An 18,284-nucleotide genomic window follows, 5' to 3' on the forward strand; every position below is an offset into this window, starting at 1 on the left:
AATTTCAAGTCACACAGGCCGGCCGTAGTAAGATGATACGCTCTTCTGTTGATTTCACACCAGTATCTTTTTTTTTTTTTGTGTGTGTGTGCACATTCATATGTTATTATGAAAAGGCCGAAAGACCGCATAAATAACGAAGATGATAAATAAAATACCCATTATCGTAGAAGAAGGATAATTGGTATACAATAATATCATTGGGTTTGCAGGCATGATAAGGATATCGTGAATCAATAACCATAAAAAATATACATAATGCGACTGTACATTCTCCGTGAAAAATGTCGAAAAAAAAAATGCTTCGCTAGTGTTCACACTAATATTAATCTATATATCTACAAACATGAGACTGTATGCGTGTGAGGACACTTCTCAGCTTATATTCTGAAGGATTTTTAAATTTGGTATATAAGGTATTCAGACATGTAAAAAAAACTTTTTAATCTGTTTTCGTCCGCTTTCCCACAGAAGACACATTACGAGCCTCTTTCTGCTTTATCGTTATTTTTATGGCAAGTGCTCGACTGAGCTTCAATCTATCTGAGCTTCAGACTTTCATGAGAAACACTCGTCTGGCCGAAACCACTATCAATAATTTGCCTGTGCCTAAACCTAAACGTAGATTCCACGAACAAAGCTTCCTTCCTAGAACTGCACGCCTGCGGAACTCTCTTCCGATTGCCTTCTCTCCAGCTGACTACAAACTGATTGTCTTCAAGTCCAACGTAAACAAGTTCTTGATGAACCGTCCCCCTAAGTAATCCAATCTACAAAATTGTCACTACTAATGTTTGCTACGCTATAATCACATTGACTAATGTATACCCGTTAACACTTATCCTCGAGTGGCCTCCGGGCCTTGATAAGTGGTGATTCCGGTGTAAAAAAAAAAGAAGGCTGCTAAGGGGAAAAAAATCGAAAAATTGGTGTATGGGGTGAGGGGAGCCGTCTGATTTTTATTTGTTTTTCAACTGTTTAACGGGGTTTAAAAACGCTTTTTGAAGATTGTAACAAGCTGGTTTCATGGTTATCGTACTTGACTCACTGTCTTTAAGTTTTGGTTTCGATCTCAGCTCGAGTATTTTTTTTTTGTTTACTTACAAGAAGTGAACTGTTTGGAAAACCAAAATACTCGCATGCACACGTCTCAGTTTCCTTCCCTTTTATTTTACTTCATTTTTTAAAAAGGAATTAAACGTTACGTTTGTTACCGATCAACGCAAGGTACACTTTCTAGTATTCATATAAAATAATGCCTAAATGGGTAATGTTTAAAAAAAAAACAAAAACAAAGAAAATAAGAAAAAAAATATAATGCCTCAGTTAAAAAAGAAATGAAAACGAAGAAAAATTAAGAAAAACAAACTTATCAATCGTTACAGAAAGAAATAGAATGAATATATATATATATATATATATATATATATATATATATATATATATGTTTTGAGAAAAATACAAAAAAACAAATGAAATTATTAAAATAATCAACGTTTCGTCCTTATTTCAGAGGACATCTCCAGGATAATTGAAGTAAAAATGCAAAAAGAGAAAAAGTCATAGATCGTACGAAAAAGAGGACAGTTTTTGAATCCTACCCTTGTCGGGAAGGACAAACATGTGTGCGTATGGGAAGGTTGGGTTGTTCGATGTCTATATATACACTTTTAAAAATGCGTTAAAATAAATATGTACATTTTTTTAAAATTTTTTTTTCTCCTGTAAACTTATTCATTTTGTTGAAATATTTAAGGAAAAACGAAACGTTGATTATTTTAATAATTTCATTCGGTTTTTCTATTTTTCTCAAAACATAACGTCAACCACCGCTGGTATTTTTACATTCCTTATACATATATATATATATATATATATATATATATATATATATATATATATATATATATATATATATATATATATATATATAAGGCTCCTTCAATCTTTAACAGGCTATGGTACCTACCATAAGGATGCCTGCGCGTGCATATTTTTGTGGTAGGAGGTGAGCAATCTCCAACTACATCCTTCTTAATCGACATTGTAGCTAGTGGAGTATATGTTCAGGACGACTGGAAACAAATGCCGAGATACATACAGCGCCTAAAATTCCCACATGTTCACCCATCGGGTACTAACCAGGCTCAAGGTTGCTTAACTTCGGTGATCTGACGAGTACCGGTGTGTCAACGCGATTATGCTATATATATATATATATATATATATATATATATATATATATATATATATATATATATATATATACAAACTCATGGGAAATATAATGTATCATATATATTGTTATTAAGGAAATGGTATTTTATTTATTTATACTTATATATATAATTTATATATTATTTATATTATATTTATATATATATAATTTATATATATATATTATTTATATAATTTATAATTAATTAATTATATATATTGTTATTGAGGAAATGATATTTTCCACTGAAGACCCATGAAACCGTATTTTGATTTTTCGCCCAGCTCATTTCTCTCTCTGTACACACACACACACACACACACACACACACACACACACACACACACACACACACACACACACACGCACACACGCACACACGCACACACACACACACACACACACACACACACACACACACACACACACACACACACACACACACACACACACAGAGTTTTATAGATTCCTCGAGGAATGAGTCGATGTAAATTCTTGATTAAAAAAAATTAGTGTTATTGCCTCTTAGTTATTGCATTAAATAGCTGGAAAATGGATTCCTATTTTGCCGACAAACGTTTTGGGTCAAATAATAAATGATTTTTTTTTAACTTCAAATATTCTTCATCCGGGAAAACGTCGGTCCAAAAACTACTAAATTTGTGGGTACTTATTTTTTTCCGTTTTTGACTTGTAGCCGGACATAAAAACAAACACACCTACACACTCATTAATATTACAGAAGAATTATTATTTTGTGACACACTAAATTCGAACGGAAGGGTTTCCTCCATGGGATTTGAACGGTCAGCTCAATTGGGTCGAACTTGATATATTACATCGTTAATTTTATTTATATGCTATGGTTACTTTATTTTAACTCATGTGTTTAATTAGTGTAATTTGTTGGGGTTTTTTATATACTAAGGTGTCATCATTTACGAGGGTCAAAATACACTCAAATATTAGTGCTATTTATAATTAGATGTTGAAAGAGTACCAAGTAAAGATATTTTCTTAATATGTAAACGGTTTTAATCAGGACCGTACATTTTAGTGCATCAATTATTCCCTTTGATTCCAATTTCTTATTTTCTTTTCTCACACTTTTTGGAATTGTTGATATTGTCTCTAAAAGTATTGGTACAGCGTGTTCTTTCTTCACGTTCTATATTTATTCCAGATGTCTGACAAACTCCAAGATTTTGTTGAGTCCTTCTATCTTGTTGATCTTCACTCTGTGAACTGGTGGGACGACGAGATCCACAATTTGGTTGTTCGTGCCATTCTTGCAACTTTAAATCCTATATTACCAATATAATTTTTACCAATATATTACCAATATAATTTTTACCAATATATTACCAATATAATTTTTACCAATATATTACCAATATAATTTCACCCATATATTACCGATATAATTTTTACCAATATAATTTTACCAATATATTTTTTACCAATATATTACCAATGTAATTTTTACCAAAATATTACCAATATAATTTTTACCAATATCTTACCAATATAATGTTTACCAAAATATTATCAATATAATTTTTACAAATATATTACCAATATAATTTTTACCAATATATTACCAATATAATTTTTACCAATATATTACCAATATAATTTTTACCAATATATTACCAATATAATTTTACCAATATATTACCAATATAATTTTTCCAATATATTACCAATATAATTTTTACAAATATATTACCAATATAATTCTTACCAATATATTACCAATATAATTTTTACCAATATATTACCAATATAATTATTACCAATATATTATCAACATAATTCTTACCAATATATTACCAATATAATTTTTACCAATATATTACCAATATAATTATGACCAATATATTATCAATATAATTTTTGCCAATATATTAACAATATAATTTTTACTAATATATAACCAATATAATTTTTACCAATATATTACCAATATAATGTTTACCAAAATATTATCAATATAATTTTTACCAATATATTACCAATATAATTTTTACCAATATAATTTTTACCAAAATATTATCAATATAATTTCTACCAATATATTACCAATATAATTCTTACCAATATATTACCAATATAATTTTTACCAATATATTACCAATATAATTTTTACCAATATATTACCAATATAATTTTTACCAATATATTACCATTATAATTTTACCAATATATTACCAATATAATTTTTACTAATATATTACCAATATAATTTTCACCCATATATTACCAATATAATTTTTACCAATATATTACCAATATAATTTCACCCACATATTACCAATATAATTTTTACCAATATATTACCAATATAATTTTAACCAATATATTACCAATACAATTTTTACCAATGTATTATCAATATAATTTTTACCAATATGTTACCAATATATTACAATATAATTTTACCAATATATTATCAATATAATTTTTACCAATATATTACCAATATAATTTTACCAATATATTACCAATATAATTTTTCCCAATATATTACCAATATAATTTTCCCAATATATTACCAATATAATTTTACCAATATATTACCAATATATTACCAATATAATTTTTACCAATATAATTTTTCCAATATATTACCAATATATTATTAATCTGATTTTACTAATATATTACCAATATAATTTTACCAATATATTACCAATATATTACCAATATAATTTTTATCAATATATTACCAATATAATTTTACCAATATATTACCAATATATTACCAATATATTACCAATATAATTTTTATCAATATATTACCAATATAATTTTACCAATATATTACCAATATATTACCAATATAATTTTACTAATATATTACCAATATATTACCAATATAATTTTTCCCAATATAATTTTTCATTTTCAAGTAACAAAATAAAACGTCGTCTTTCCTTCTTATGGATGTCCGCTCTTGACGCAAACTCCACGTTATTTTCAATAATAAAACAACAACTCCTATACAACATTAAGACCATCATTATCTCCCTCGTAAATTTGTACTCAATATTTTTGGATCTTGAAAACAAAGTCATAGGAATTTGTCATAGGACAAAGTCGTAGGACTTTGTTTTCAATTTAAAGCTAAGCGGTCGACTATAGACGAGGCGAACTCGAAGGCTCCCTTTTTATTAGCTGCTAAAACGAGGTGCATGGAAGGCGCCACTCTATTCTAGATTTGCTCCACTTGCTCTTGATCATCCCTTTATAATGCCGAGTGTTTAGCAAGAGGGTATCAAGTACTATTTAACAAAATTATTTGGTATAATTCGATCAAGGACTGAACCCCGGTCTCCCGACCCACTAGCGAACACTCTTACTATTATGGTGATTACTAAAACTGATGATATTGCTTACATGTTTGCACATTGAATGTTTTATATGATGGAGAAAAGTGGATGATGTGAGAATCGCCGTGAAGAAAGGAAATATAAAAAGTAATAGTAGTAATAATATTAGTAGTAGTAGTAGAATAAGTGGTATTATTATTATTATTTTTAGTAGTAGTAGTAGTAAAAGTGGTATTATTATTATTATTTTTATTATTTTTAGTAGTAGTAGTAGTAGTAAAAGTGGTATTATTATTATTATTAGTAGTAGTAGTAGTAGTAGGGGGACCAATATAAGAGGAGGGGAATATGAGCATAGCATAAATATATATATGACGAAAAGCAGATGATGTAAATAAATAAATGACGTAAATAAAGAAGAAAAACTAGATGAATACATAAAAAAAAACAACAACAAAAAAAAAACAACGTTGATATTACTTTATTTGATACAATAATTATGGATCAAATTTAATTCAAATTTGAACACGTTTACTATTGTGCCAAAATGGGTCGGTTTTCAATATAATTTCCGGACACACAGGGTATGATAAGATGGAGAACAACGCATGTATATTATTATTATTATTATTATTATTATTATTATTATAGATGTTTGTGTGCGAATTGTATATTATCAAGATATTTGTTTCTGCTTTACAGACGCTGCCATCATCACCAGTTGCCAAGGTGAAAACTGTAAACATATTTGGTGTCGTTTCTGTCGCATGGGATGCAAGGGACAAACTGGGATTTGCGTGGGAGGATGCAAGGCCGGCCATTACGGAACGAGATGTGAAAAAAGTAAGTTTTATTTGCACACCCGCCATCTTCCGCTCGCCATTAGAACACGTGTTAGAAATTGTCAACGTAAAAATTGGTTTGGGATAAATTGTATAGTAATTTGTTTACTTTAAACAACCGTGTAACTCATTCTTTCCTTATTTTTGTCATTTAGTCCTTGCATTCTATGAGCGATGTTTTTCATAAAGTGGGAAAGAATGCTGTTTTCTGGTTCGGAATCTTCGTTGGCTAGCTTTTGAATTTGAAGTCGTATTTTTTTTTTTTTGCTCTTTATGTCAAGTGGCTTCAGGCCTTGTCTGAATCGATTTCCATTAAAAAACTTCCATTAATTCTCAAACTTTTCTATATGTTTGAGATATTACCGCATATAGTACGTATTTGTATATGAATCACATTATTCTGGACTGACTTTTGAATTTCAAATATTTACAAATGTTGGATAAATTATAAACTAATAAAAACAACAGATAAACATTCACAGCATAAACTCGTCCACGGATGAAAATTCATTTAGTGCAATATATGAAAATATATCACGATATCATGAGATATTATTGTTGTGGTCCTGGAAGAGGTCACTAAGAAAAACGGACACTGGGATGAGTTAGAAAAGGTAAAATATATTGAAACAAAAACATCTATAATACAAATTACACCTGTCTGTTTAAATGTATGTATGTATGTATGTATGTCTCGTAAAAACTATCGACAGAAGCGACGAATCCTGACAAAATCGGTATCATTTTGAAGCTCGGCGCCTCGGACAACAAATATCGAAAAACGGGCCAAATACATTCATTCCTTCACCATAAACGCGGTCGTTTTGTACAAAGAGGAGTGGATTTTTTTTTGCCGACATTTTCGCAAGTCATAGTCCCCATTGGATTGACTTCGATTAATTTTAACGCTTTTGACTTCCGGTCGCGTTATGAAGACATTGGCTAAGACATCATATTTTCTTTCATTTTCTTTTCCGCCTAGGTTTTACATAATCATCATTATCATCAGCTGCCCCGCTGTTTTTAACAGCGTTGGCGACCGATGATAATCTCGGGAAGACACGTAAAGACGGTAGTTTTCCGTCTGGATTCGGGGGTGCATTTCTACAACTAGGCGCCTACATACAGCCTTCTCAAATGGTTGTCCATCTGTTTCTGGCCAGGCTTATCGTTGCTAATCTTCGGCGATCTTGCGAGAACCGCTGTGTCAACGTCATTGTGCAGTATTTACAAAATAATTTTCTTAAACATAAACACTAAGCAGAACAAAAGAAATAAAATACTAGATAAATCATTAGATTAAGGAGCAATATTTGATTGTGAATAAAATATCAACACAATTTAATATTTGGTAAACGTCCCCTTTATTGCAATGACTTCTGCATCATCGATCACATGATCTAATACAGGGTTATTCAAAAATCAAGAGACTTTATTAAAAAATCAAGAGACTTTATTCAAAAATATAAATACTTTATTCAAAAATCAAGAGACTTTATTCAAAAATATAAAGACTTTATTCAAAAATCAAAAGACTTTATTCAAAAATCAAAAGACTTTATTCAAAAATCAAGAGACTTTATTAAAAAATATAAATACTTTTTCAGATATATAAAAAAAAAATATTTTTAAATTTTACCCTTAATGGTAGAATCAAATCAAGGTATGGAGAACAATATGAACTCGGATGGTTCTGCTAACAAGAAACTAAGTCTCTCTCTCGGTTAAAAATGTTGAGATCCAGCAACAAGCAAGAGCAAGATAGCCAGCAACAAATTAAACTGCAGACCAGCTTAATGCGGGTACTGGTCTCCCGCTTTATGGTTTTTTGAATCAGAGATTTGCTTCTCCTAGAAAGGTTGCCTTCACCACGGCTTATTGGAGCCCTCTCCACCCCAACACACAAACACACATGGTGCTAGTTGGCTGTTGACCCCCAAAAAGGGTTCATTCGCCCTTTGGAAGGTCTTGTTTTTAATCCTTCAGGGAGACTAGCCACCCTCCTCACCAAACAAGTCTGGTGGGGGAACCAGTTTAGTCGCCGGTGACCCGACCATGAGGCAGGTAGTACTGGGTTACATGGTACCAGTAGCATATGACATGACCTGACACAATATATATATATATATATATATATATATATATATATATATATATATACGAAGACTGTTTTAAAAATAATTAAAAAAATATATATACAAATATATATGTATATATATATATATATATATATATATATATATATATATATATATATATATATATATAGCGTGTCAGGAAGCGATGAAAAGAAATCAAATAAAGTGCTCGATCGCAAATGTGACAGCTGAAAATACAAATATTTATTTAAAAACTATATATGAATATTTCAAAGACGAACCAGCGATTTCATTGTATTGAATCAGCCATCTGTGGCTGATATGAAATTGATAGAGCTCATCAGCGTCGTTGGAAAGGCAATATATATATATATATATATATATATATATATATATATATATATATATATATATATATCGATTACAATACTGTTTGTATTACGACTAACAAATCTGCAAAATTATGTTATTGCTGCATATTTAATCACGTACTCTTCAGATGTTTACTTTAAAAACTTATAAAACATCCTTTTGGACAACTAACATGGTTTATGTAACCTGATATCGAATCTAATTTTTATTCCAGATTAATTTGGAATAAAAAAAATTAGGTCTAATACTAAACACGCTTTTGTTCTTGTTTTTTTTTTTTGTTTAGTCAACACTGCTGGGTACCATGATATAAAATACTATTTTGTTTATGAGTAGGTTTCACAGTAAATAATTGATGATCACTATGGTAATATGTGAACTAGTATTAATTCTTGGAAGCAAACAAATGCTATGATTACAAAAGATTAACTGATTTACACGCAAAATAATTTCCCAACGAAGGTCGCCTGATGAAGTCTCTTTGACTGAAACAGATGGCTATTTGTAGCGACCATATGTAACTGTTTACCCCAAATAATAAAAAATATTTTGCTCTTTTTATTGAGCACTATTTAACAACCTTGTTGTCTTCATTAGTTCTGACTTTTGAACACCTCAAACCTGGTATATATATATATATATATATATATATATATATATATATATATATATATATATATATATATATATATATATCTTCACATTTGGGAAGCAACAGCTCAGGATCCGCGCCTGTGGCGCTAATCCATCACACACGTTACCAAAGGATACACAGCAGAACGGCTGTAGTTGGTGGAGATCAAGAGACAAGCAAGAAAAAATCGCGCTGAACAACCCTGCCCCCTCCCAAGCATTGCTTGCCTTCTCTGTCCACACAAATTCCATGCTCAGATTGGTCTGAGAAGCCATCTGCGATCCAAACACTGAGGGAAGAGAAAACTGAAATTCTCGGATACGAGAAATCGGCATTGATTCTAAGTTATCTCCCTTGAATCAAACGAGACAACGACAGAATGCACTCGTCTGTATTAGAAGTAAAACAAATAATTATTTAATCCACGTAGGGAATATAGAACTGTCTTTATTTTCTTATGTACTCGGGTACTCGGGCACTCAAACGGGTGTAGCTCTGATCGGCTGCTAACAGCTTGACTTTTATAGGTTTAATGCTGTATTCGCGGTGAGCAATCCATATTCTTTATTGACTGTAATGAGAGATTTGTGTAATATTTTACTTAGTAAACATGTCTTTGTTTTTCGCCCCTTCACGTTTCCTATACTCCTCTTATATTTTTCTATGACAAACAATCTATCTGAGAGAAAGTGTGTATGTATATGTAAATTTAACCGTTTCTTAATTATTGCCCTTTTTTCTCTTTATCTTTATCCTTGTGTGTGTACTTGAGAAGAATAACACCTAAATACGTTCTCCCTAAAAATTTAAGCCTCGAATATCCCATTATCCCTTTCGCTTAATATATGCAACAAATGCAAAGTGTCTATTATTATTCATCGGACTACTGTTCTGATCTTGAGTGTGATTTTCACAACGTTTCGGTCGATATAACCTCCGACCGTCTTCAGGTGTATCTTGTCGAACTCGGAAATTTGGACGAAATTTCGAGCGGAACCTTGTATTTACTTCGCGGGGGTAGCGTGCGCTTGTTCCATCAGCTATGACTGGATTGAGGTCCTAAGTAATTTTCAATCAATTGTAAAAGTGATATTCTCCTGAAGGTTGAAGGTTCAATCGTCAGTGTGGGCTACCGAAATATACATTTGCGAATTACTTAGGACCTCTATCCAGTCATGACTGATGGAACAAGAGCAAGCTACCCCCGCGAAGTAAATAAATGGTTCCGTTCGAAATTCCGTCCAAATTCCCGAGTTCGACAGAAACATTCCCGAGTTCGACAAGATACACCTGAAGAAGGTTGGAGGTTATATCGACCGAAACGTTATGAAAATCACACTCAAGATGGGAACAGTAGTCTGATGAATAATAATATAAATAACCAATCCTCATCTCAAAAATTTAGAAACGTCAAATACAAAGTGATATTATGAAACCCCCCAGGTACTTGTATTGCATTATACATATGCATATGGTCAAAGTCGAAATAAATAAACAGCCGAGGAACTAATATGATTCGTTTTATTACATTTTATTAATGCATGCGACAATATGCACCAATCTGTTGTATACTTTAACTACTTATAATTAATAATGTTATTTTATTTTGCTTTTCGTTTCGTTTCTCTACAGATTGTGACGATTTTAAATATGGCCCCAATTGTATCTCGGCTTGTGGTCACTGCTACAACGACATTGCATGTGACCGGGTCTCTGGGATTTGTAAGAACGGCTGTATAGCTGGATGGACTGGAGCTCGATGCAATAAAGGTTAGTAGTATTAGCAAATGTACGCGAGAAGAATACCCGTGGGTATAAAATATATATGTATACCATTTTTCGTGTTCACAGATATATACGATATCTCTGGGCATTCTAGTAATCCCCAAATTGACGAAGTACAATTTTTTTGACATCTTACGTCATAGATATCTTTTTTTTTTTTCATTTTTCTTAAACTTTTTCTTCTAGGGGATGGGACATTCAACCAGATGTCTGACATTTACCCTTATTTTAGTGAGTCCAACCAAGAGATCTTTTCAGGATTATAGCCGTCCCTTTCAGTGCAATCGTTTGTATTTCACTTGCACTTGGTTCACCGGGTATGCTTGCTATGTACTTTTTAAAGTTCTTTTTTATAAGCCTAGTTGCTCCTCTATGAACATGTGTAATTCAAAATGGTATACATATAGTTTCAATGGAAAATTTTGTTAACTTACGCAACCAAACGGCATTTATTTTTGTGTTATGTTGATTATTCGGACTATTATTTTCATCTTGGGTGTTATTGGCACAACGTTTCGATCGCTGCAACCTGCAACCTTCTTCGGGTGTTGAAAACATACTTCTTTTCCTACTAAGTAAAAAGAAGGTTGGCTCTGCAATACAAGAATTCGAACCGTTTGTTTGAGGGTGGGTCCGTAGATCATAAAGAAGGTTCAATCATCAGGGGGTCACTAAGATATTTGTTAAAGGTTTTCCTATGGATCAATTTTTCCGGATATCCATACTAATTGTTAATATTAGTGAAAAAGGGTGTTTTACGAAACAGTGGATCGATACCCATAAGCATGTCCTCAACACCCGACGAAGGTCGCAGGTTGCAGCGACCGAAACGTTGTGCTATTAACACCCAAGATAAGAATAATAGTCCGATTAATCAATATAATACAAGCATCCACATCTCATCTAAAAATTTTTTGTCTGCGTACGTAACTAAACATAATGTATTATTTTGATTTATAAACAAATACAGGTTGGTTTATTTTTAAAAAGACTGTGTTGAATTTGCTTACTAAACTTACATTTTGAATTTGTATTTAACAACGCTTTTATCACGGAGAAAACATACCCTTATATAACATTTACGCGCGACTACGTGAATCTCCTAACCTAAACATTGACCATACGATCGTTGATAACACCAATATATATATATATATATATATATATATATATATATATATATATATATATATATATATATATATATATATATATGAAAATTATGGAAATAATATGCCGACGTCATGGAGAGATGAAAAAGGAACAAATCAAACCATATGTTCATCAACATTTCGTCTTTATTTCAATATTTCTTCGGGAGAAATAATTTGAAGAAAATAAAATACCAGTACGGTATTTAAAAAATACACTTGTTGTGTTTGTGGCGCGAAAAAGAGTGCGATGTGAAAAGATCTACAAAGTTCACTATTGCATAAATAAAGAAAGAGAACAAAAAACAGACACACACACGCACACGCACACGCACACGCACACGCACGCACACACCTATATTTTAATATATTTTGAATTATTTATCCCCCCCCCGAGCAGTGCCGAACAGGAACAGCTAGTGCGAAGTACTATGGTGTTTTATGAATTAGCTTATTTATAGATACATCTATCGAAACGGAGACATATCACGTACTGTTATATTAGAGATTAATCAATTTTATAAAAAAATTGATTCATCGATACATAATTTTATAAGCTGAAGTAAGTTATATTAAATATGACTTCACTGATTTATGATTTTTTTGTTTGTTTGTTTAATAGCCTGTGAGGGTTATACATACGGTCAGGAATGCAGATATAAATGCGGAAATTGCCATGGCGACCAGCCGTGTCATGTTGCCACAGGAGAATGCAGCGGAGGATGCCGGGGAGGATGGTATGGATCCAAATGCGATAAAGGTAACGACCATTTGCATTTAGTATCAGCTTGTTACACAATACTCATCAACGTCACGTGAGACATTATCGGAGGAAAAGCAAAATAGAGGGACTGACTTAAACAAAACAAGCGTCATAATTGCATTCAATATTTCGTGCCAAGTAGTGCTTTATCAACCAGAGAGACCTGTGGAAATTCCACAGGGGACTAATTCTATATGTAATATATTGATGTTGACATTCTGTGTTGACATGTTGAGTTCAGTGTAAATTGAGACGCTCTGATATTATTGTAGCTTTTTTTTGGTAAAAGTGTAAAAGTATTTATCTAAGCTAGCGCGAACGCCCGGCAAAGCCCGGTCGTAAAGTACGCTTAAATATGATATTTTAATTCTTGCAGATTTTTTATATATTATTATTATAGAGTTAATGTTCTATCGACGTTTATATATTATAAAATTGCGATTAAAAAATATATATATATATCCATATAACTTGGATGCGTTAGTTTGAATCGAAACCAAAACAAAAACTTATGAAATATATATATATATATATATATATATATATATATATATATATATATATATATATATATATATATATATATATAACTTGAGTTCCTTCGGTTATAGTCGAAACCGAAACCAAGACCTATGAAGAAATTTTGATAAAATTATTCATAAAAATGAAGTAGATTACTGGAGTGCCATCAGTTATAATCGAAACCAAAACCAAAACTTATGAAGAAACTTGATAAAATTATTTATAAAAAAAAATAGATGAGTTAAATGCCATCAGCTTACATCGAAACCGAAACCAAAACTTATAAAGAATTCTTGGTAAGATTATTTATGACAAGAAATGAAAGTACATGACAATTAAACGACCCGGGTGTAAGCGTGACACAGAAAATTACACACACGCTATCGCATTAATATATAGATAATACACATTGTAAATGAACAGAGTCAGTATTTATACATGGCATTTGATGTACAAATATTGACTCTGTTGGTGCATCTTATTTATTCTTGATATTGTCCGTACTTGAAGTGAAATATTAAATCAAATTATGGCCTTGTGTCAATCAATTTTGTTAAAATTAGTTTGTTCGTTTGGCTTTTTCTGCAATTACCGTATATACTTCACACACAAACATCCACATTTATTATTATTATTATTATTATTATTATTATTATTATTATTATTATTATTATTATTATTATTATTATTATTTATTTATTATTATTATTATAATTATTATTATTATTATAATTATAATTATTATTATTATAATAATTATTATTATTATTATTATTTATTATTATTATTATTATTTATTATTATTATTGTTTATCATTTATTTATTTATTATTATTATTATTGTTTATTATTATTTATTATTATTATTATTATTATTATTATTATTATTATTATTATTATTATTATTATTATTATTATTATTAGCAGAACCCGTAGAAATTCCACGGTAGTTAAAATTTTTAAAAACACATGAATAAAATGATAAAAAAAACTAAAATAAAACAAAAAACGACGAATTTAAAACAATTTTTTAGCAAATACTTTTTAAACCTTTTAAAACTAAAATGAATTGTTTTTTTTAAAAAATTAGATTTCTTAATGAAAATTAAACGCACAACACATTGTTTTGTTTTGTGTTTTTCTAAATAATTATTTTATATAAATTATAAAGGAACAGATGTCAATTCAATTGCACATTTTTTTAATTTTACAAATAAACTATAATAAAAAAATAATTACAGTCAACTTTCAACATGACTTTTAAATTATTAAATATAATGGCCAATTTAAAACCGTAAACAGGCAGCCAGTTTTTTTTTTTTTTTTGATAATTTTTGGAGAGGAAATGGTTTTAAGGATTTTTACCGAGCGAGCGACTACAAATGGAGGTAATTCGTTTCTCATGAATTATGTTTGCGCTGATTATATTTTGTTGTGACACTGGACGTACGGATAAGTAAATTATTATCATTTATATATTAATACGATAGCGTGTGTGTTCTTTTGTGTGTCACGCTTTCCGGCAAATTTGATTGGTTGAGATTTAATTCCGGAATATACATTAAATACCGAATACACATTTACGAACGCTCAAGGCAGCATTCGATTAGCGTGTTCTAATCGCTATATGTGTTATTAATTCTATAAAATTTATGATTTTATCTTTCAAAAGTTGTTAAGAAATAATTGATTTTAAGTTATTCCATAATAAAAAACGATAACACAACTTTCTCGAGCGGCAGGGACAGAAATTGATCATTTATTTGTTTTTTTTTCATTGTTTATTTTTCTTTACATTTGTTTATTGAGAGATAGATAGATAGATAGATAGATAGAGAGAGAGAGAGAGAGAGAGAGAGAGTGAGAGAGAAAGAGAAAGAGAGAGAGACACACACGCTATGTTTACGACATAATGTTTACAAAATATTCAAGCTTGTATATGTATATTTTGGAGAGCGTTTGTTATATATATATATATATATATATATATATATATATATATATATATATATTGTGTGTGTATGCGTGTAAGAGAGAGAGAGAGAGAGAGAGAGAGAGAGAGAGAGAGAGAGAGAGAGAGAGAGAGAGGGAGAGAGCGGAAATTGACGAGTTACAGACAGGCTCGCGAGTAGACAAAGACAGGGTACCACATGTTCGACGCGACAGAGTATTGTTAAGCACATTGGAATACGATCGGACTTTTGAACAAGAGACAAGACATTAATCTAGAAATGCCTGTAAATAAATGTCTGTCGTTTTCCTTATAACTGCCTGCATACAACGTGTGGGTCCTGAGTAACACAAGGATAAGTGAATGCAGTTAATCAAAAAGGGGACCTTAGACTATATTCAGCTATTTAACTTTTAGTGACTTTATGCATATTAACTTTAATCTCTTAATTGACTTAATATTTTTTTGGACGACCAGTTTTCACACAGAGAGAGAGAGAGAGAGAGAGAGAGAGAGAGAGAGAGAGAGAGAGAGAGAGAGAGAGGTACCCTAAAAGACTAGTTATCTACTCTGACCATCGAGCTAGGATCAGGCTGTAGTATAGATCATTTTGCATTGCATTTATAAAAAAAAATACAGAAAAATATTTATGATGTTTGTATTCGTCACGGAACGAAGATGTCATATTCTAAAAATTACGTAAATTAATCAAATACTTTTTTTTAACTAAGAAAATAAAAAATTTCGATTTTTGGCAATTTTAATACCAAATGTATCCATTATAAGGCTGATTTTGATCTCGATAGTTCGAATTGAGTTGTCTCCCTCTTGTTTGCTCAATATGACCGATGGAAATCCTACGTTTCGCTTAGGCATAAAATTTGATTTTCTTACTTAAAAAAAATACTTGATAAATTTTCATGATTTTTGGAATATGACATTTTCGTTTCGTAACGAGTACGTACACCATAAAGATTGTTTCTGTAGTTTTGTTGGTTTTTAAATAAGTTTAATTCTAAGTACCCTATCTTCAGTCAGAAAAAAAAATTCTTTCTTTACCGAAATATTAAAACAACACTTCATACTTTTTTCCCCAATCCAGAGTGCCCATTTTTTGTTGACGTGGATTAAACCCGCATTAAAAACCGAACTCTATGTGTAACTTCGCCCTCATAGGGGAGCAAGTAAATAGCAGCGATTTAGAGTAATCGGTTTTCAAAAATTAATATGTCTAAAACAATCGCACAATTTCCTTAACTTCGAAATGGCTACAAGAACAACATGTACTTGAAGAATCTTTCGCAATTTAATATCCGCTCCGCTCCGGCAATGCCATAACAAACATCTTTGGTATTTTTTTTTTTTTACGACCTGCTCCAGCGGTGTATAAGCACCTCACCCTCCCCATTTTAAGAACGGGGTTCAGAATAATCCCATCCCCCATCTGCCCATGCCAAGAACAGCTTTCGAGATTGGGGTGTTTTTTTTTCCCCCAGAAAGCCATTCTTAACATGAGGAAGTTGGGTTGTTTATACTACGCTGAGGCAGGTCGTAAAAAAAAAAAAAAAAAAAAAAATCCCACATCTTTTAATATAGTTTTCGAAAACTGTTTTAAATAATATATTTTTTTGCATTAAATTCCATTTTTTTCATTGCTTTATTTTTTTTTTAACAGACTGCAACAATTGTGTGGGTCGTTTGTGTAATCCTGTCTCCGGTATCTGTGAAAAGGGCTGCCGACCCGGATGGTGGGGAATTTATTGTGAAAAGAGTAAGTTTGGCAAGACACGTCGTCGTCGTTGTTGTTGTTGTTGTTGCGCTTCTTCTTCGTCTTCTTTTTCTTTTTCTTCTCCCCCCATTTCTTCCTTTTCTTCTTGGTTTTCTTTCTTCTTATTCCTTTTCTTCTTCTTCTTTTTCTTTTTTTCCATTTCTTTTTTCTTCTTCGTCTTCTTTATTCTTCTTAATCTTCTTTTTCCTTTTTCTTCTTCCATTTCTTCATTCTTTTTCTTCTTTTTTCTTCTTCTTCTTCTTTTTCTTCTTCCTCTTTTTCTTCTTCTTCTTGGCAGATTCCAGTAAAGTACTTATAAAACAGGCACATAGATGCGATATTAAGGCGATGGGACATAGATTAGAGCTTAGCAGACAGTGCGGGACCTATTAGATTTGAAACTCTTTAGATGAGACTCTTTTTGGGGCCTTGTCTAAGTGAGAGACAAGTGGTAGATACACGAGCCCAGATGCAGCAGCACTAATCAATGCATGGGTTAATTGTGGTAAAGATATAGGACGCTCTCCGGATTGAGTAATTTTCTAATACGGATAATGTCTTCAAGAATTTTGAAAGATGTGTTCGCAAGTAAGGTGTTATTTGTCATGCCAATCGTTGGTTGGATTAATTTTTTTGTAGTTGTTAAAGGAAGGAAGTTTAGTCGCAGTAGCATTAAATATTATTGAAAGAGAAAATAACAACTTTTTTTGTAGTTGTTAAAGAAAAAAAGCGTTAAATGTTCCCATTTACTTGCCTCCCCGCGTGGGCAGAGTTGGATACCAAGGTCGCTTTTTAATGTTGGGGGAAGGAATAAAAATAAAAAATTGTCTCAGTCGTGAAGGATTGC

At 31.2% G+C, this 18,284-nt stretch overlaps 1 protein-coding gene across 2 annotated transcripts in view; it reads left to right on the forward strand.

Moving 5' to 3' along the window:
* The window catches only part of LOC145279937 (uncharacterized), a 147,615-nt gene that overhangs the window by 67,299 nt on the left and 62,032 nt on the right, over positions 1–18,284 (forward strand). For both annotated transcript variants that reach the window (XM_080131521.1, XM_080131522.1), the window contains exons 2-5: positions 6,253–6,393; positions 11,130–11,267; positions 13,056–13,193; positions 17,345–17,440. In XM_080131521.1, the coding sequence (XP_079987647.1) occupies positions 6,253–6,393; positions 11,130–11,267; positions 13,056–13,193; positions 17,345–17,440 (513 nt within the window). The remainder of the gene's footprint in view (positions 1–6,252; positions 6,394–11,129; positions 11,268–13,055; positions 13,194–17,344; positions 17,441–18,284) is intronic.

This window comes from Euprymna scolopes, chromosome 7 (assembly GCF_053919585.1).
Source record: "Euprymna scolopes isolate OS-2025 chromosome 7, ASM5391958v1, whole genome shotgun sequence".
Lineage (NCBI taxonomy): Eukaryota > Metazoa > Mollusca > Cephalopoda > Sepiida > Sepiolidae > Euprymna > Euprymna scolopes.